General features: G+C 42.2%; 1 protein-coding gene across 1 annotated transcript in view; it reads right to left on the bottom strand.

The window, feature by feature from the left end:
- Positions 1-21,373, bottom strand: part of LOC126203802 (uncharacterized) — a 279,323-nt gene that overhangs the window by 237,432 nt on the left and 20,518 nt on the right. The window contains exons 2-3 of the mRNA XM_049938169.1: positions 13,366-13,488; positions 5,765-5,887 (exon numbers count right to left, since the gene is read on the bottom strand). Coding sequence (XP_049794126.1) covers positions 5,765-5,887; positions 13,366-13,488 — 246 coding nt within the window. The remainder of the gene's footprint in view (positions 1-5,764; positions 5,888-13,365; positions 13,489-21,373) is intronic.

Here is a 21,373-nt window from a genome sequence, read left to right as displayed (position 1 = left end):
TGCACAAGAATCAGTACCTGTCAAACCCATACAGCCCCTCAGAACTCATCCGCATTTGCTTAATCAAATTGCCTGAACATTTACGACATATTATTTTGGCAGGACGTTGCAAATACGACATTGAAGCTTTTCAGGGACTATTACAAGAATTAGAAATTGACACAGACAGTCGCGGGATACGAAAACAGGTAAACAATCACTACAGGTCACATCCGTCACAATTCCGTGACGACAGAAACAATAACTGGACACGACAAGTCTATTCTTACAACGCAAATCGTGACCAAAACAGACACCACCCATATGACAACCACTGGCAGAGTAATAATAGTTACAGAGAAAGATCGCATTTCCGTAGTAATGACTATCACAGAGACAATCAGAGAAACAGACAATATGGGAACCAAAACAATTATTATCAAGGGAGGCAGAATAATTTCAGACGCAACAGTTCGGCGCACAGTCACGATTCAGGGAGAAATTCTCCACCACGTGACGGACAAGGAAGAAACTACGGAATCTACCGACATGACGACAGACGATATATTCGTAACGACAGACCTGAATTGCATCAGAACTGGCGGGATTCAAACAGGGCAGGGCCTTCTCGTCAGAGTGAATTTGTAGAAGTTAGGTCTCCTAATCCCAATAACGGCGCGCGCCAACAAAGAGACAGACAATGACTCGCACAGCAGGCAGCCGCGTGCGCCCGCTGGCTCCGAGAAAAATAACATAAGACGCTAGCCTTGAGAAAAATTTTAGCATTCTTTACCGATGTATAAAACATGACAATTGCTTTTCAGTTGAAAGTCTGAGTACTATGAAGAGTAAAGGTTTACACCACATTTCACATGTAAAACCGTTTATTGAAAGGTAATCTGCTTTTTAACTTTGTCTTTGCCATAAAACGTTTCACTTCACATTTCTAGTATGCTTTGTCAGACTTAAGAAACTTTTAACATGCAACAATGTTTGAAGTTAAATATCCAGCCTAGAACCTAGGGAACATTTTTAAACAGAAATTACGAATGCATTGTTATAGTGAACAAACTACACAGTGTTGCATTTGTACATTGTTGCTTGTTAGTTGCACGATTACGTAACGACTATCAGGCTTACATACTTAGGACACATACTGGTACTGCTAATGAGATTTTAATGCAACATTTTGGTTTACTTGAAAATACATTCTGGATTTAAAGTACTTTCAGTGAGATACCAGATGACATAGTGGTTAGTTTATGTGACAGCTACACGATTTTATCACGACGCTATTAATGAGTGACAATTTACAATGTTGCTTTTGCAGTGTTTCTGTTTTATATCTGCACAGTTTTCTGTTTTATTCTGGAAAGTAAAACATGTTTTAGTAGTAACTTTTGTGGTATAGCTACAATGAGACAGCGTTTTCCGTAGCACAGCAATACGTTACAGTACAGTACTTTCTTCATCACAACAATAAGCGTAATAACTACGATATCTATACACAAAGCATTTCACTTTTGTTTATCATGAGGTAAGTACATTGACTTCTGCAGAACTTAGCTTTCAGAGGACGATAACTACGAGACTTCCACAGAGATTATCTTACAGCATGACGCACAGTTTAGCGCTACAGTATATGTATTTGAGTCATTAATTTTGTACTTAAAACATTTATTTTTAAAGATTTTTGAATTACAAAGAAAGTTTCCGTGATACATTTCATTCCATTGTTGAGGGTATAATTACATTAATCCTCAGGGGGGTACACGCTTACTTTGTGTATCATGTGTTTGGCAAGCACAAGGAGCCCTAGCTAATATGGCATTTGCTTACACAACTTTACACATCGGTACCATATTTCTCTAACACATAATTACACAGCTATCTGATCATTTAACTGAGAGAGACAAACTTTCTTACTACATCAGTGACACATGTTTACGCAATTTCACAGTTGGGTAACTTCACACTTATGAAATTGTATTTTGTCTGTACTTTGTGAACTGTTCATATTTTTTCGGAACCATTGTGATACTATGAGAGCTTTGAATGATGTATTTGGTAAGGGAGCATGATTTTAAAGTACGTTTGAGGTAGATGACACTATTGAAATGAGCAGAGAAATTTTTTTTAGGTTTTGACATTATTGCAGAAAGCTACGACGTTTTTGAGATTTGACTGAGGTGTTATGATGTTATTTTTACGACGACGATGTGTATTATGCTGTTGAGGTATGTTTATGATCAATAAGCTGATGCTATATGAGTTATTTGAGTATGCTACGTATCTGTTATCATAAAATATTGAAGAAGTGTCGACGAATAAGGTAAGGAATAATGAGTAGTGGTTAGGGACTCTGGTTTGTGAAAAAGGTTGTTGGAAACCAAGGATCGTACTTTAAGGTTTATGAAATGTATGTACTTGCGTGAATGTATCACAATGCCGGCGAAAATTTTTTGGGCACTGTTATATTTATAGAATTTTGTTTCTACACATTTGTAACCCAAATTCTTGACCTGTGAAATATTTTTATATGAGACTGTCACTGTGGCAGAAACTGCCGTCGTAAATATTTCAGCAAGAAAGGTAAGTGACCTTGGCGTAATGCGTTTTTGGCGCCCAACTGAGAGGTAGACGTCTGACAAAAGAAAGCCATTAGGTGCAAAAAAAAATGAGGCCATTATCCTCGCTATTGACATTCCTTTGTAGAAAGCATCGCAAATACGACATGCTCGAACTTGAAAACATATGATTACACTGTGGAGCTCTTAATTTATGATATTTACTAAAATGCCTAATGAAATTATGAGAAACATTTTACATCCATTGTCTTTCTAGTTGAGAGATTGCTCATTTTCTTTAATATCTGGTTTCTAGCGGCTAAAATTTTATAGATGAACTAATATAAATATTTTATGTCTACAGATCGAGTAAATAATAATTTTTTTCAAAAACATGAGGGAGCACAAAAAGACATTTACCTTCACAGGAACTGCATTCATAATTTTCTTTTCAAGTACTTGGTAACTTTTTTGGTAGAATAACTTCTTGTGGTGCACCACTTTAATTACTTAGACATTAAGATGTGATTATACATTTCCCTTATCTGCATTGTTATCTTTAGTGTACTATTTTTTCTGCTTGAGCTATGTCATGTTTTGGTATATGTTGTTTCATTTTCTGCTGCTGTTTGCCAGGCATAGTGCTACTGAATTTTAATTTGTATTACTCTGCTAAGCCAGATTTATTTTTCTTGTTTGCTGCACATTGCCTTATATTAGTTGTAATATTACAATTGCTTTGCTAATTTCTGTAATGCTGCTTCCTTTGCAAATCTGCATTTTTTTGTCATTGCTGTTTGTGTCAATTGTTTTGTGCTGGTGCATTGCCTCGCCCCTTAGTTTAGCATCTGAGCTCAGTAGATTTAAGTTAGCTTAAGAGGGGTAGACTATATAAGAGAAAGAGTTGTGATGAATTGGAAGAAATGCATTGAGAAGTCTTACAAAAAAAGTACATAAAGCAGGTATAGATAGCACTTTTGGAAATAATTAAGAACGAAGGGAAATCTCCAAGAATTAAAGAAAGTTTTGTTTGCAAGATACTGCAGTAAAACAAACCCTGTCCTTTCCCTTTCTGTTATTCCGCTATGTGTTTGTGTACTCTTGTATATTTGTTTTTTTCCTGTCTTTATGTGTTTAGCTGATGAGAGCTATGTTGTAGAATTTTTCTAATACTATGTTATTTACTTCGTAAAGATGTTTAGACATCATTTATTCTGTTTTGTTTTAATGATCATGTGTGAAGTTGATGTTTCAAAAGTTATTCTGATCTTTATGTATGTACTTATGTCATAATTCCTGTAACACTGATGTATATGTTTATTTCTATTCTTTTGTAAAGCCCCTATTACTACAAATGTTATCTGTATTGTTATGTTCTTTAATGATGTATTTTGTACCTTTGTAATTGTATTCTTATGTTGTATATTTATAATTGTATAGACACCAGTTCTTCAAATTAAGTATCATTTCACTGCACACGTTTCTGTTGGCCATAATATATGCACAGTATGTGAGAAGTTGAGACTGTTAGTGTTTGCATGTGTGTTACAAATTCAGCAAGGGACTGGATAACAGCATTGCTGGTTCTAAGGACATTTCAAAAAAAAATTTTTTTGTGAGTGCACGAGTGGTGGTTTATGGACTTGCTATAATGTCCCCAAGACTCTTCAATGGTGATTGTGCACCTGCACACCCGCAACAGATGGTTGCTGGCCGTCTCTACAAGGACTACAGTGGGTCTGCATCTTCGATGGCCCACCAATACCATTATTTCTACAAGGACTGCAGTGGGTCTGCACCTCTGGTGGCCCACCAATACCACAATCTCTACCAGGACTGCAGTGGGTCTGCACCTCTGATGGCCCACCAATACCATACTCTCTACCAGGACTACAGTGGGTCTGCTCTGTGATGACCTACCTACCTATATTCTTCAAAACTTCGACTGACTCTGCTGTGGGTTTGCTCTGTTGTGGCACATTACCTGTCTGCATGTCAAGAGTCAGCACTGTCTTTTCGTTGGAAGGACAACACTACTTCTTCAAGACTCCATGGAAATCCACTACTTCCATGTGCATTTTCTTCTACTGCTCAGATTTTGAGAAAAAAAAAACCACTGCAGTTTTACTGTGATGGATGATCAGGACTGTCTTTATGGACTGTGAGAAAATTTTAGCTTTTGACCAACATTGCATCAATAAGTGTGTGCATTTTATATCTTTGTTATTGTAATTATGAAAGATTTTATCAAATCATTATTGGCCACTGCCCAAAACAATTTGTAAAATTTTTTGTGGGGAGCATGGGGGCTATGTAAGTAGGCTGTTTAGGTTTTTTTATTGGTAACGCCACCTCTGTATAAAAATCACTGGCTGTGCTGTGTGCAGTTTCTGGCTAGTTTGCATTGTTGTCTGCCATTGTAGTGTTGGGCAGCGGCAGCTGGATGTGAACAGCGCGTAGCGTTGCGCAGTTGGAGGTGAGCCGCCAGCAGTGGTGGATGTGGGGAGAGAGATGGCGGAGTTTTGTAATTTGTCATGAACTGCTATATATATTATGACAATTAAGGTAAATACATTTTTTGTTCTCTATTAAAATCTTTCATTTGCTAACTATGCCTATCAGTAGTTAGTGCCTTCCGTAGTTTGAATCTTTTATTTAGCTGGCAGTAGTGGCGCCAGCTGTATTGCAGTAGTTCGAGTAACCAAGATTTTTGTGAGGTAAGCGATTTGTGAAATGCATAGGTTAATGTTCGTCAGGGCCATTCTTTTGTAGGGATTTTTGAAAGTCAGATTGCGTTGCGCTAAAAAAATATTGTGTATCAGTTTAAGCACAGTCCCGTGTAATTTTTCTAAGGGGACGTTTCAAACTCTCATTTGTTTGATGATGTTATCCGTTTACCGATGTCCGTCAACCAAGGATATGTGCCTCCCCTGTTCCACATGCGCTCTCTGCTACAGTTCAGGCAGCGGTGAACATTTCTCCAGCTGCCTAAAGTTGGTGTTTTTCAACATTTTTTAAAAACATTCGCATCATGTCTTACGAGTTAAAATTTTCACATTTTGTTTCTTTCGGTGTATTCTTCACGCATAAAAAATTTCAGGGCAGGTTTCCAAATTTTGGTTAGACTGTTCCCTTGTGAGTCATTTCACAAGATGCAACGCCTTAAGTTTTCCCTGGACCATTTTCATAAATTGCTGCAGAAACAAGTGAACACTCACCTGTTATATCAAAATCACCATCGTCAGCAGCGCCTTTAGTGACACCATATTCGCCATCATCGCTATCGAGCATGTCGTTGACGAAGCTACCGTGATGAGGTCTACTCGTGGTGGCCATGTCTCCTATAAAGAGAACAAACACTGTAAATCCTAAATTGTCTTACTGCGCCTCTCAGCAGTTTCTCTTTACACAAAGTCACAATGTTTTACCCAAAGAGAGAGAGAATACCATGGAGAGACTACACGGTTGCAATAGTGAATCATGGTGTCCACCTTTATCCTGGTTTTAGTATGTCAAATCAAATACGCATGGTCTAGAATTGCAGTAAATAACTTGTAAATTAACTACACAATAACATCCAAATCTTAATTTTTGTCATGCATAACCAAAAGCTAAATTATATCTTACTGTAGTGGACAAACAGGTCATAGACTTGCTTATTCAGCTGTTCGAGTAACCTGTATAAGAATACTGTTGTTCTATACAATGACTTTCATGCATTCTCAAGGACAAGGTATAGTTTGATAAATTCGCACCGGGATGAGTGTTTCTGTGTTTTAGTACATCTTTTTAAATAGAAAAGATATTTCCAGTGCAAAGAAATACCGAATAGTGTGTCATTTACAACTTTCGATAATGAATACAGATGTAAATTAGAAACACTTCACTTTCACTTGACCTGTAAATATCATGTCGTAACATATAATTTGAAACACGTAAAAAGAAATCACGATTAAAACACACATATTCTCCGTCTCACAGATCAGATATATTGGGATATTAGTCACTCGCAAAGTCCAATATTGAATGAAGTTGAATGTTTCATGTCATAACTGTCAACTTCCAGTTTCTCGTGTTTTACTCGTGAGCAGTTTTGCAATGATAATTTGTGTCCACTGGGCCATATCTGTGGAGAAGTAATTCCTAACTCAGCTGTGGTGATTTGATCCGATGGAGTTCTTTGGGGTGAGCAGTGGCTCTGCTGTACCTGCAACTACGTGCCTACCTCAGCAACCAGTAATACACTGGCGTCCCACAGCAGGCCAAACATCGGGCGTCATCCTCTTTAGCCACCTGCAATTCCACCACCGATCAGTGCTTGCCTCATGTACTCTAACTCTTCACTAGCCATCACGAGATTCACATGCATTCACAACCATGGCACCTCCGGGGGTCACGTGCCTGCAAACAGGACGCACCATATCCATGTGCTGCTACCATGTTTAAGTCAGAGCACACCTACAAAACAGCAATTCACACCGAGAACTCCATGGACAATTCCTCTGGTCTTTATGTCAACCGCTGCCTCGGTCCATCTACCAGTCTCTCGTGGAACCTCTTGCTACCTGCTCTCTGACGCCAGCCAGTCTACTGAGTTTGGCTGGATCTTCGCCTACATCACTAAATGGAGCTGCAGGTGTCTGCGACACCAAGACAGCCGCTAGCGCTGACTTCGAGAACATTCGCATGCCGTAGTGTCCACTTAATCAGAGACATTGCACCATGGGAGACATTAAATGCGATTTCAGCAACTGTGATTCACTTTTTCGTGGCTGACAATCCGCCATATTTTTGGCTCTCACGCACATTAATATAGAGACTCGATTGAGGCTATTTCTTGTGTTTGTGTAATTAAGCTCTCAGGAAGGAGAAAAGAAGTAAGCCCTGCACGGGTCGTGTTCATGCCATTTATTGCTTCGCATCTTGTCATCGCGGTTATTGCATTTCGTTTCTTATTCGATTTACTGGCGTCACTAAGTTGCTGGCTTGCCTGCCTGTGAGTGGCAGCAGCAGCGCTTATCGATACGAGTACTGTGGTATAACCTTTGGAGCGATCGCTGGTATTTGCGGGTCGCTTTGTGCTGATAGGAGAATTGCGAACGGACAACAGTTCGGTTGGGGCGCAGCAGCGAGCAGGTCCGTGTAGCGCGAGGGCAAGCCGGGACCGCTGGCGGTATGCTGGCACAGCCGGATCGAGGAGAGGTAGCTGCGAGAGTAACGAATTCTTTGTATACCGAACCCTAGACGTTTGAGTTGAGTGAAGAGTTAACTGCTAATGCAACCAAGAGTAACTGATTCACGGCCCCATCCACAATCATAACCTTATCCTGCCCCATCCTGAGAAACCTGATCTCAACTCCTAGCAGAGCGTGGTTACGATTATGATGTTCCCATTTCAATTACTCTCGGTACAATTGTAGTTCTGTCAGTGTTACTGGATATTTATTTTGGTATTTTGTTGTTTTGGGTGAATAATTCTAATGACGGTCAGGCAGTGCCCTAGGATCGGCCTGTTGAGGAAGAACCACCTCATTTATGAGCTGGCAATAAGCCATCAGCCTATTGAGGGTAGTGTTCCTGGCTTAGCGGCCCGTTTAGTTGCTACCGTTCTTCAGCCGGTTGACGTCATGCCAGACGTTGTGGGTGAGACAGAATCAGATATTGAGTTTTTGTTTAAGGCCATTAGGGGCCTTGAGGACACCATAGGCGTTTTGGAAGGCACTCCACCCAGTGGCAGTCAGTTAGACAGGTTGCGGATGCAGTTAATGCATTTAACTAACCGGGTAGCCGATTTAGGGGCGTTAAGGTTGGAGGAGCGTTACAAGAAATCAACCGTCGAATTGGGGTCCTTGGTTAATGATTTGCAGTTTAAGCTTACATGTTTAAAACTTGATGGAAAAAGGACTGAGGATCAGGAATCGCTATCTCCAGAGTGGCGTGGGAACCAGTCAGGAAGTGATGCTTTTGCGTCTTCCGAGAAGCCGGTCGGGGTGACCGAGCGCTTCTAGGCGCTACTGTCTGGAACCGCGTGACGGCTGTGGTCGCAGGTTCGAATCCTGCCTCGGGCATGCGTGTGTGTAATGTCCTTCGGTTAGTTAGGTTTAAGTAGTTCTAATTTCTAGGGGACTGATGACCTCAGAAGATAACTCCCATAGTGGTCAGAGCCATTTGAAATTTGTCTTCCGAGAAGTTAGACGCAGCGTTTGCTAAGTAGCCTAACCCTCTGGTGCACCTCTTTCGTGATATCACAGAATTAGTTATAGATCGACTCGAGCAAACTGGAAGCTTATTAAGGTTGTTGGTTCGCCTTGAGCAACACGCTGCTGCCTTCGGCATTTTGCATCAAGTAGTTTTGTCGCTATTATATCCGTTAGCTAGAGGCGAATTGAGGACCCTCGTATCCCGAGCCATGGTACAGTGGTTCTCTTTGCAGCAGTTGAGGCAGTCGGTAATTAATGAAAGATTGACCATCAGGTCGGGTGTCGCTATATCTGGCAGATGCAACAAGATAAAGAGGAGTTACATGAATATGTGGACAGAGTCAAGACTGCCTGCTTGGCCTTGTTGGTCGATTTGCCACAAAGGGAGTTAGTTTCTATTGTTCTAAGGGAAATAAGTCACACTTTGTTTTCGTGATCATCCTTCAACCTGGGAAGAACTTCATCCGCTGTTGTAGCTACATCAGCTTTACCGCTCGCGGACGAGGGATGCCATAAGCTAAGTTTCAGCCCGCGGGCTTTCAAGGAAAACTCCGAATTAGCGACATCGGCGGAGACTGCTAACAGGGAACCGCGGTGATGTTTCAGGTGTGGTCAGACAGGTCATTTAGTTCGTTCTTCCTTCAACCGCGCGCGCCCAGTGCATATAACTGACGCCGGGCTGGGCAGCGACTTCGGAATCGAGTCTTTAAGCATTGGTGTACCAGGGTCACCGCCCCATTATCACCGCCTCTGCCTTATATTTGTTCTCGGGTAGGTGACGAATTTATTTGTGCACTTTTGGATTCCGGTAGCTCTTTTTCGTTGTTGAGCTTGGAGTGATTTCTTGAAATTGGTCATCTTGCGAGACTTCGGTCACTTCTCCAGTGATGAGATGTCGAGTTGCCAAGGGCCAGGTGTTGTCTCTGGATGGTTGGATCGGAGGGAGTATCTCGGTTGGCGGTTTCTCCTGGTCCTTGTCTTTGGCTTCGATTAAGAAGCTGCCGGTTGACTTGATTTTGGGATGTGACTTTATCGATAAAACCGGTCTGGTCTTGGATTATTCCGGGCACATCTTCTTCAAGTTCGCTTCTGTTCAGAAGTTTGGATTTTGTGAATGTGCGAAACGTACAGTGCATAGCGGCATGTTAGCTGTTGATGCTAATGCTAATAAGTTTTATCTCACTCATTTGTCGTCCTAGCAGGCCTCTGAATTAGGCGATTTGCTCCGGGTGTTCCCTGAGCTTCTCTGTGATAGACTGGGAGTTACTAGTGTTCTTAACTACCATATCCGTCTATCTGATGATATTACAGTCAGGCAGTTCCCGTATCGCCTCCCACGGCCTAAAATGAACAAGGAGTTATTAGGCCTTCTACATCTGCTTATGCCTCCCCCACATTCCTTGTTCCTAAGGATCAGGGCCGGCATTTTAGGCCTGTTGTTGACGACAGGCGTCTACACACCAAGGTCGTCCTCGAATCAGTTCCTCTACCTGATCTTCATAACTCTTTTACTTGGTTTGCCGGCGCCAATTGGTTCACTGTGCTCGATTTGAATAAATCCTGTTATCAGGTTCCCTTAACTGAGGAATGTAAGCACGTTACTGCATTTTGTACTGATTGGAATCTGAGTTTAACAGAATTCCCTTTGGTTTGCCCACTGGCGTAACCGTTCTTACTCGTTTGCAGGATAATATTCTTGGAGACTTAAAATTAGTCTGTTTTTATTTGGACGACTTAATGATTTATAGCCGTTCGTTCAAGGAGCATTTTGATCACATTCAGCAAGTTCTTGCTAGAATGCTGGGAGCCAGTTTAATTGTTAAACCCAGTAAGTTGACATTAGCCAGGCAGCAGGTATCCTTCTTAGGTCACTTAGTATCAGGCCAGAGCATTCTCATTGACCAGGAGCGGACTAAGGCAATGAGAGCTCTCCCGCCGCCTACTGATAAACGTGGGATCGCCAGGTTTATAGGCATGGCAAATTATTTTAGGCGTTTTGTTCCTAATTTCGCGCAGCTGGCGGCTCCTTTGAATGAACTGCGCCGGAAAGGGGTGCGTTTTGAATGGGGACCTGCCCAGGAGGCCGAGTTTGAGCACATTAAGGCAGCTACAGCCAACCCACCGGTTCTCGGAGTGCCGTATTTCAATAAAAAAATTCATTGTACAAACCGACGCATCTAATGCGGGAATTTCGGCCGTCCTCCTCCAGGAGTTCGAAGGTCAAAGGCAGTCATTAGCGTACGCGTCTCGTCGGTTAACCAGTGCCGGACTCTAATATTGGGTTTACGAATGTGAGGCATTGGCTGTCTTTTTTGCGCTGGAGAAGTATCGCTTTTATCTTGAGCATAGAGTGTTTCAGCTAGAAACCGATAATCAAGCATAAAGCTGGATATTAGCCAGGCCGCGCAAAACTGGTTGTATCGCCAGGTGGGCAGTACGCATTTCAGCGTTTCAGTTCGAGGTTAAACATATAAAAGGGACTGAGAACATACACGCGGAAGACCTCAGCCATATGTACACCGAACACCCACCAGACGAGCGCCACTAAGTAACGGAGGAAGGCGATCTTAGTTGTGTCGTGTTAGGGGAGGACCCTCATTTGTTTGATGATGTTGCTGAGCATCAGGGTCAGGATTCCGCTTGAGGACCAGTGCGGGCACGCCTGTCGGCTGGGGAATCTTTGGATAGATACGTTATCAGGAAAGGCATTTTGTATAAAAGGGTGGGGCGTGCTAAGGAGTTGAAGATATATCTAACAGGTTTTCCATTACTTTCACGATTCGTTGATTGGCTCGCACTTAGGAACCTATAAGACCTTGCAAAAAATTAAGGGCCATTTGACTTGGCCATCCATGCGCCGGGACGTTCGAGAGATGGTTTCTCGGTGCCGGTTGTGTCGTGTGGCCAAACCTAAGAACACTGTTCAGCAGGATTTCTTGAGTTCTGAGCGCATAACTTGCCCCACGCACAAACTTTATATCGATTGTGTGGGACCTTTACCTCACACCAAGAGAGGCCATCGGTACGTACTGGTTACTATTAATGCGTTTTCGAGCTTTACCTGGCTTCTTCCGAGTCGTAACGTAACTGCTGCTGCCACTGTCTCGCATTTAACTAACGTTTTTGGTGTTTTTGGGCCCCCTAAGTAAACCGTTAGTGATAATGTCTCGGCCTTCCTTTCGGCTCCCCTTAAGGCTTTCTGTCTTCAAAACGGTGTCAAGCACATGACCACTTCGCCGTACTACCCACAGGATGAGAGAGTCAATCGTAATCTCAAATCCGCATTGATTATTTTCCATCAGAAGACGGCCAGTAAGTGGGATTCTAGTCTCCCTTGGCTTAGTCTCGTCTTCAGTACCGCCAGCCATGAGAGTTCGTAGGCTACTCCGGTCTCCTTGATCTTTGCTTATGCTGCTAATTCCCCCATTTCGAACTTATGGGGAATTCGAGATCTAATACCTGCGGATATTACCCCACATATCGTCAGGAAAAACTGGAATTGTGCCAGACGCAATATTCTCAGGGCCCACAACAAGTAGGCTGAGTGCTATAACCGTAATCGGCGAGTCTTTAGGGGTAAGCCAGCAGACCAGGTGTATGTCCGTAATGTTCTCGGGAGAGAGCTGCATGTTGGAAACCTAGGTAAATTCACTAACCGTTTTCTCTGGCCCTATACTATTATGCGTATTTTAGGCCCTATTAACCTTCTGGTTAAGGACAATCGCAGTGGAAAGCACTACTGTGTCCATCTTAGCATAGTTAAGTTTGTTTAGACCAATAGTAGGGTTACCTTCGGGTTTATGTTTGGGGGGAGGGAGGGGGGGAGGTAGAGCCGTGCGCGGCTCGTGTTCATGCCGTTTATTGCTTGGCATCTTTTCTTTGCAGTTATGGCATCCCGTTTCTTATTTGATTAACTGGAGTCACAAAGTTTGCTAGCTTGTCTGCCCGTGAGTGGCAGCAGCAGCGCTTATCGACACAAGTACTGTGGTACTATCTTTGGAGCGACCGCTAGTATTTCTGGGTCGCGTTGTGTGGAGCGAGGAGCTGCGAAGGACATCAGTTCAGCAGCGAGCAGGTCTGTGCAGTTTGTGGGCAAGCCGGGGCCGCTAGCGGCATGCAGCCACGGCCAGGTCAAGCAGGAGTACCTGCGAGAGCGACGACTGCGCGGCACACCAAACCCAGAATGTTTGAGTGATGACTTAACTGGTAATGCAACCAAGATTAACTGATAACGACCCCATCCACAATCGTAACCTTATCCCGCCGTATCATGAGAGACCAGACCTCTAGAAGCTTTTATGTTTTCGTGAATAAAACATTTTATCCGTAGTCTACTGTCCATCAATTTAGTTAAGGCAGCGGTGAACATTTCTCCAGTTGCCCAAAGTTGGTAATTTTCAACATTTTATAAAAACATTCGCATCATGTCTTACGAGCTAAAATTTTCACATTGTGGTTCTTTCGGTGTATTCTTCACGCATAAAAAATTTTGGGGCAGATTTCCAAGTTGGTTTAGACTGTTCCCTTGTTCCCTTATGAGTCATTTCACAAGATGTAACGCCTCAAGTTTTCCCTGGGATCATTTTCGTAAATTGCTGCAGAAGCAAGTGAACACTCACCTGTAATATCATAATCACCATCGTCAGCAGCGCCTTTAGTGACACCATATTCGCCATCATCGCTATCGAGCATGTCGTTGACGAAGCTACCGTGATGAGGTCCACTCGTGGCGGCCATGTCTCCTATAAAGAGAACAAACACTGTAAATCCGAAATTGTCTTACTGCATCGCTCAGCAATTTCTCTTTACAGAAAGTCACAATGTTTTACCCAAAAGGAAAGAATACCATAGAGAGACTACACCGTTACAATAGTGAATCATGGTGTCCACGCTTATCCTGGTTCTAGTAAGTCAAATCAAATACGCACGGTCTAGAATTGCAGTAAATAACTTGTAAAATAACTACACAATAACATCCAGATCTTAATTTTTGTCATCCGTAGCCAAAAGCTAAATTATGTCTTACTGCAGTGGACAAACACGTAATAGACTTGCTCATTCAGCTGTTCGAGTAACCTGTATAAGAATGCTGTTGTTCTATACAATGAGTTACATGCATTCTCAAGGACAAGTGTTTGATAAATTCACACCGGAATGAGTGTTTCTGTGTTTTAGTACATCTATTTAAATAGGAAAGATATTTCCAGTGCAAAGAAATACCGATTAGTGTGTTATTTACAACTTTCGATAAAGAATACAGGTGTAAATTAGAAACACTTCACTTTCACTTGACCTGTGAATATCATGTAAGATATAATTTGAAAGACGTAAAAAGAAATCACGATTAAAACACACATATTCTCCGCCTCAAAGATCAGATATATTAGGATATTAGTCACTCGCAAAGTCCAATATTTAATGAAGTAGAAAGTTTCATGTCACAACTGTCAACTTCCAGTATCTCGTGTTTTACTCGCGAGCACTTTTGCTCTGATAATTTGTGTCCACTGGGCCATATCTGTGGAGAAGTAATTCCTGACTCAGCTGTGGTGCTTTGGTCCGATGGAGTTCTTCGGGGTGAGCGGTGACTCTGCTGTACCTGCAACTACGTGCCTACCATCAGCAACCAGTCACACGCTCGTCTCCCGCAGGTACCGAACATCAGGCGTCATCCTCTTTAGCCAGCTTACACGTCAGCAAATCCACCACCGACCATTGCTTGCCTCAAGTCCACAAAATCTTCAGCAGCGTTCACGAGTGAGCCAGTCTAGCTGGCAGCTGCACATGCATTCACAACCATGGCACTGCCATCGCAGGCCCTATTTCACCTACGGGTGTCACGTGCCTGCAAATAGGTCGCACCATATCCATGTGCTCCGATCATGTCTATGCCAGAGCACAAGCACAGAAAGCCATTCATACAGAGAACTGCATGGACGACTTCTCTAGGCTTTATATCAACGCACCACCACACGTAAGTACTGTGATCGGTGGCGATCTCCACAGATCCAAAGTGACCTAACAACGTCCTGTAAAGTGCCTCCTCGGTCCGTAGACGCCGGATGGTTCCACCGGAACCTACCTGCACAACTGGCCATTAAAATTGCTACATCACGAAGATGACGTGCTACAGACGTGAAATTTAACCGACAGGAAGAAGATACTGTGATATGCAAATGATTAGCTTTGCATAGCATTCACCCAAGCCTGGCGCCGGTGGAGACACCTACAACGTGCTGACATGAGGAAAGTTTCCAACCCATTTCTCATACACAAACAGCAATTGACCGGCGTTGCCTGGTGAAACGTTGTTGTGATGCCTTGTGTAAGGAGCAGAAATGCATACCATCACGTTTCCGTCTTTGATAAAGGTCGGATTGTAGCCTATCACGATTGCGGTTTATCGTATCGCGACATTGCTGCTCGCGTTGGTCGAGATCCAGTGACTGTTAGCAGAATATGGAATCGGTGGGTTCAGGAGGGTAATACGGAACGCCGTGCTGGATCCCAACTGCCACGTATCACTAGCAGTCGAGATGACAGGCATCTTATCCTCATGGCTGTAACAGATCGTGCAGCCACGTCTCGATCCCTGAGTCAACAGATGGGGACGTTTGCAAGGCAACAACCATCTTCACGAACAGTTCGACGACGTTTGCAGCAGCATGGACTATCAGCTCGGAGACCATGGCTGCGGTTACCATTGACACTGCATCACAGACAGGAGCGCCTGCGATGGTGTACTCAACGACGAACCTGGGTGCACGAACGGCAAAACGTCATTTTTTCGGATGAATCTAGGTTCTGTTTACAGCATCATGATGGTCGCATCCGTGTTTGGCGACATCGCGGTGAACGCACATTGGAAGCGTGTATTCGTCATCGCCATACTGGCGTATCACCCGGCGTGTCCCAACTGCATTACCAAGCAGGGTCCCTTCCTTTTCCGAAATGATCTCGAGTGTCGTTGAAATTCAAACGCCAGCATTAAAGTAATATCATTCGATTTCACTGCTTTAATTTCAAAGTTCAGTTAAGACATTCATAGCTGGCTACAATATAATGATTACACAAGCACAAATTAAGAGTGCGAGTTTTGTTACCATACTTTAGCTTACCTGTGACTGCAGCTCAGCTGGGTACGTACTAAATTTTACTATTGTTAATTGTTCAGAATCGTTTAATTCAAGTTCAAAGTTAAATGCCTTATTTCTAAATTGCGTAGATTCAAGTAGCTTTTGAAATTATTGTTGAGGTGGCCCAAGACTAACCTTATTTTATTGAATTTCATAGTGCTTCAGAAACAAAGTTCACTGTTAATTTCAGTCACTAAATTAACTTTCAATTTTCCGGTTTTATTAATTCTTTTGCTAAATTAAGTCAGAGTGTAGCGAAATTTATTATTTCTGACAAACATTCAGTTTTCACACAACACGTGTCAACCTTCAATTTCCTCGCTTTTAGTGCTAATTATATATGCAATAACCTTTCTTTTTCAGTTATTATAGTGGTTGTCCATAGGACTGGCGACCGTAATTTTCCCCAAATCTCAAATATCTAATAACGCCAGTTAATTGTTAACGTAACGACCGCACATTTACTCTCTACCCCTTTTCAAAATTAATTTCCACCAGTTTCATTTTCATTTTCCTTTCATTTAGATGTAACCCTTTCTTCCCTCTTTACCGACAGATTAACTTCGGTGACGATTGCTTTTCCCAAATTTCCATTAGGTACACGCGGTTTAATTTTTACTGTCAATAAGGTCGATAAGTGAGGGGGAGGTTACAGTCTCATTCGCTCGTTATCCAATCTACTGGGACTTGGACTACCCCTGGATCCCTCTGGGAATTGGCTCGCGCCTGATCAGAAAGAAAACATCACATAACAAAGTTAAGGCTGCGATGACACTTGGAACAGTGGCGCTCAAAATGATCGTTATTTACCGTTGCCTTTCCTATACTGCGCGACATGTTGCACAAGCTGTTCGGCTGTTATGCGCCCCTCTTGCTCTAAAATGAACTGGTTTATGGATCCCAACAGACCTGGCTCCAGAGTTTGATTTAACAAGGTCAGATTCTGCCTTGGCAAAACTCTAAAGTGGTTTCCGACCAGTACAGCTGTGGCTGCGTAATATTCAATTGCGTGACTCCTGAAATTGACGCTGGCAGATGGAAGGTTGGTCCTATTATTTTGCACTTAGTTCCATTGATTAAAATTCCGCTCCCCTCGAGTTCTATACGCTTCGCTCAAAACAACTTGCTACTACTACCAAATTCTCGTATGTGGAGAAGATCTATTGCATCACGACCTGTTGCTCAATTTTGGTTCCACGATGTCTCTTGGACAGTCAATTCCTTTTCCCCTAGTTAAAAATAACCGCACTGTCCACGTGTCCCATATTTGTAGCTTCACAGATTTTCCTCCAACATTCACTATTTTTTATTCAAACTCAACACCGATTGTGTGACTACTTTCATCCTTAAATTATATTATATGAACTGATGCAATAAACATGACATTCCTGACCCATCACTGTCGATAACAAAAAATTTAAACAGGAAATCGTACGACTCTGACAACGTTCAACACATATTTATAACGGCTTTGCCGCAAAATTTACTCCGACGCATTTATGTCTATAGAACTGCGTTTGATTTCTCCTCCAACATCACTCCACATACGTCAGACGCTACACTTCCCTTTTCAATGACCTGAGGACACGGATCATCATCACCCTTCCTCCCTCTTCAAAAAGACTGCTGCCCCAGCAGGCTCCCAATACTCGTTAACACATATACGAAAATACAATGCTTAATTACTCTACACCAACCCAATGATACATGACACGAAAACAAAAAAAGCTACAAATACTCTACTACTTTCTAGATCGCGAAGCATACAGTACTTCATGCTGTACTGTATTTTCCTGATGTTTCTGCAGTGAACACCTCTCTTCACTCTTCCTCTCTTCCTCTTTCCTTCCTGTGACACGCCTGGAATCACATCCGGGCAAACCTTAAATGGCCGTAACCGCACAATGTGTACTGTCGTCGTTCTAGTTGGCAGCCGAAGCTTAACATTAACGGGAGATGTGGTTTCAACAACTTGGTATGGCCCCTGATACGTCGTGAGGAACTTTTTCGTTTAGAATGGAACTTAGGGTCCAGGACAAGGACTAAGCACCACATATGGCTTACGCGAGCTGTAACGTAAAACTAACAAATCGGTGGAAGAGTAAAAATTCCACGTTGTATGCAGCACCCATGTCTTGGGGGGACCAAAAAGATCATGTAACCGACTGTTACTTTCGTCTCACTAATGTTGTAGGCTTTACAAGCAGCAAGTCAAAGAGACACATACCCGTATTTCATCCAAATCATCCTAGCGACACACTCTGACAGCCGTCATCTGCCTTCGAGACCACCTAATGTTTTGGACGCAGGTGGTAAAGAAGAAAGTGCGGTCAGGATTTGCCATCTTCTCCTGAAAGAACTGATCCAACATATCAGGAAATAAGTGATGGAGATACATGTTTCTTAACTCAATCATACCTAAATGATCTAGTCCGTGACTTGGGCCTACGCAAACAAAAGGCAGAACTGCTAGGTTCCAGATCAAAAGATCTGAAGAAGTTGTGTTCGGAAAGTACCAGATCTCCAAGCGCTAAGAAAGCACTGATTCTCAAATTCTTATAGGCATTGAAAGATGACTAAAGCCTCAGATAAGTTCAGCCGAAATTTTTGCGAAGGACCTAACGGTGTTCAGAAAAGACAGGCAATGGCGTGTTTGTTGCTGTTAGAAGTAGTTTATCTTGTAGCGAAATTGAAGCAGATAATTCCTGTGAGTTAGTATGGGTGGAAGTCATTCTTGTCAACCGGAATAAAACAATAATTGGATCCTACTCAGATGATACAATTGCTGAAAGGCTGAAAGAAAACTTTAGTTTAATTTCAGACACGTACCCGAATCATACAATTATAGTTGGTCGCGACTTCAATTTACCCTTGACAAGTTGGCGAAAATACGTGTTTAAATCGCGAGGTACGCATAAAACATCGTCCTAAATTGTGCTAAACGATTTCCCTGAAAATTATTTAGAGCAGTTAGTTTATGAACCCACTCGATTAGTAAACGATTCTGCAAAAACACACTTGGCCTCTTGGCAACAAATAATCCTGAGCTAATAAGAAAAAATGTTCAAATGTGTGTGAAATCTTACAGGACTTAACTGCTAAGGTCATCAGTCTCTAAGCTTACACACTACTTAACCTAAATTATCCTAAGGACAAACACACGCACCCATGCCCGAGGGAGGACTCGAACCTCCGCCTGGACCAGCCTCACAGTCCATGACTACATCGCCCTAGACCGCTCGGCAAATCCCGCGCGGCGAGCTAATAACGAGCATCAAAACAGATACAGGGATTATTGATCACGGGGATGTAGTAGCGAGACTGAATATTGTTATTCCCAAGTCCTACAAAAATAAATGTATTTACTTGACGCCTTCCCGAGAGACAATCTCCACTCCTTCCAAATTGACAACGTACTGGTAAGAGTAGACCAAAGGTGGCTTGAATTCAAAGAAATAGTACTGACAACAAATGAATGATTTATACCAAATAAATTAACAAACAACGGAGCTGACCTCCCTTGACACAAAACGGGTCATAAAACTGTTGCAGAAACAACGAAAAAAGTATGCCAAATTTAAATGAACGAAAAATCTCAAAGGTAGATGATTTTTTACAGTAGCTCGAAGTTTAGCGTGGACTTCAATGAGAGATGCTTATAATAGTTTCCACAACAAAACTTTGTCTCAAAACCCGGCAGAAACTTCAAAGACATTCTGGCCGTGAAGTATGCTACCGGCAAGACACAATCAATGCCTTCCCTGCGCAATAGCAATGGAGATACTAGCGATGATAGTGCTGTTAAAGCAGAGTTAGTAAACACAGCCTTCCTAAATTCCTTCACTGAAGAAGACGTAAATATTTCAGAATTCGAATCAAGAACAGGTGACAACTTAGAAGTAGATATCTTCGGAGTAGTGAAGCAACTTAATCACTTAACAAAATAAGTCCTCCGGTCCAGACTTTACACCAATTAGGTTCCTTTCAGAGTACGCTGATGCAATAACTCCATAATTAACGATCATATACAACCGGTCGCTTGACGAAAGATCCGTATCCAAGGACTGAAAAGGCAGTACGAGTAATCCACTAAATTACAGGCCCATATCATTAACGTCGATATGCAGCAGTATTTTGGTTTACCTTGAAGAGAATGGTCTATTGACACACAGTCAACACGGATTTAGAAAACATCCCTCTTGTGGAACACAACTAACCCTTTACTCGCACGCAGTACTGAGTGCTGTTGACAAGGGATTTCAAATTGATTCCGTATTTATAGATTTCCAGAAGGCTTTTGACACTGTACCTCACAAGCGGATTGTAGTCAAATTGCATGCTTATGGAATATGTGACTGGATTCGTGATTTCCTGTCAGAGAGTAATTGGCGGAAAATCATCGAGTAAAACACAAGTGATTTCTGATGTTCCCCAAGGTAGTGTTACAGACCCTCTGCTGTTCCTACATATCCGGAGACAATCTGAGCAGACATCTTAGGTTGTTTGCAGATGATGCTATCTTTTATCGTCTAGTAAAGTCATCAGAAGATCAAAACAAATTGCAAAGCTATTTAGAAAAGATATCTGTATAATGCGAAAATTGGCAGTTGACCCTAAATAATGAAAAGTGTGAGGTCATCCACGTGATTGCTAAAAGACATCCGTTACAATTTGGTTACACGGTCATTCAGTCAAATCTAATGGTCGTAAATTCAACTAAATACCTAGAAATTACAATTTCGAACAACTTAAATCGTTAAGAACACGCAGAAAATGTTTTGGGAAAGGCGAACAAAAAGCTGCATTTTATTGGCAGAACACTTTGAGAATGTAACAGATCTGCTAAAGAGACTGCCTGCACTATGATTGTCCGACCTCTTTTGGAGTTCTACTGCGGGGAGTGGGATCCTTACCAGATAGGATTGACAGAGTACGTCGAGGAAGTTCAAAGAAGGTAAGCACGTTTTGTATTGTCGAGAAATAGGGGAGTCGACGTCATTAAGACAAAGGCGTTTATCTTTGCAGTAGAATTTCTTCACGAAATTTCAATCACCAACTTTCTTCTCCGAATAGGAAAATATTTTGTTGACGCCGACCTACATAGCGAGAAACTATCATTATAATTAAATAAGGGAATCAGAGCTCATACGGAAAGACAGCGGTGTTCGTTTTTCCCGCATGCTGCTCAATAGTGGAATAATAGAGAATTATTGTGAAGGTGGTCCAACTAACCCTCTGCCAGGCACTTAAATGTGATCTGCAGAGTATCCTTATAGCTGTAGATGTTTCATATGTGAATAGGGTAGTCGAAACAGAGATACCCATTATATGAAAAAAATATCGCCTCCACAAAAACGGAAACTGGGAGAAAAAATTTTCTGCGTAAGAAACTGGTAACAAATGAAGATGTACTTCCTCCACTTCACTTCAAACTAGGCTTAATGAAGCAATTTCTTAAGGCAATGGATAAAAGTGGACGAGGATTTTTGTA

Source organism: Schistocerca nitens, chromosome 9 (genome assembly GCF_023898315.1).
Source record: "Schistocerca nitens isolate TAMUIC-IGC-003100 chromosome 9, iqSchNite1.1, whole genome shotgun sequence".
Taxonomy (NCBI): domain Eukaryota; kingdom Metazoa; phylum Arthropoda; class Insecta; order Orthoptera; family Acrididae; genus Schistocerca; species Schistocerca nitens.
The sequence above is the reverse complement of the archived record's forward strand: the minus strand, read 5'-3'. Positions and strand labels throughout refer to the sequence as shown.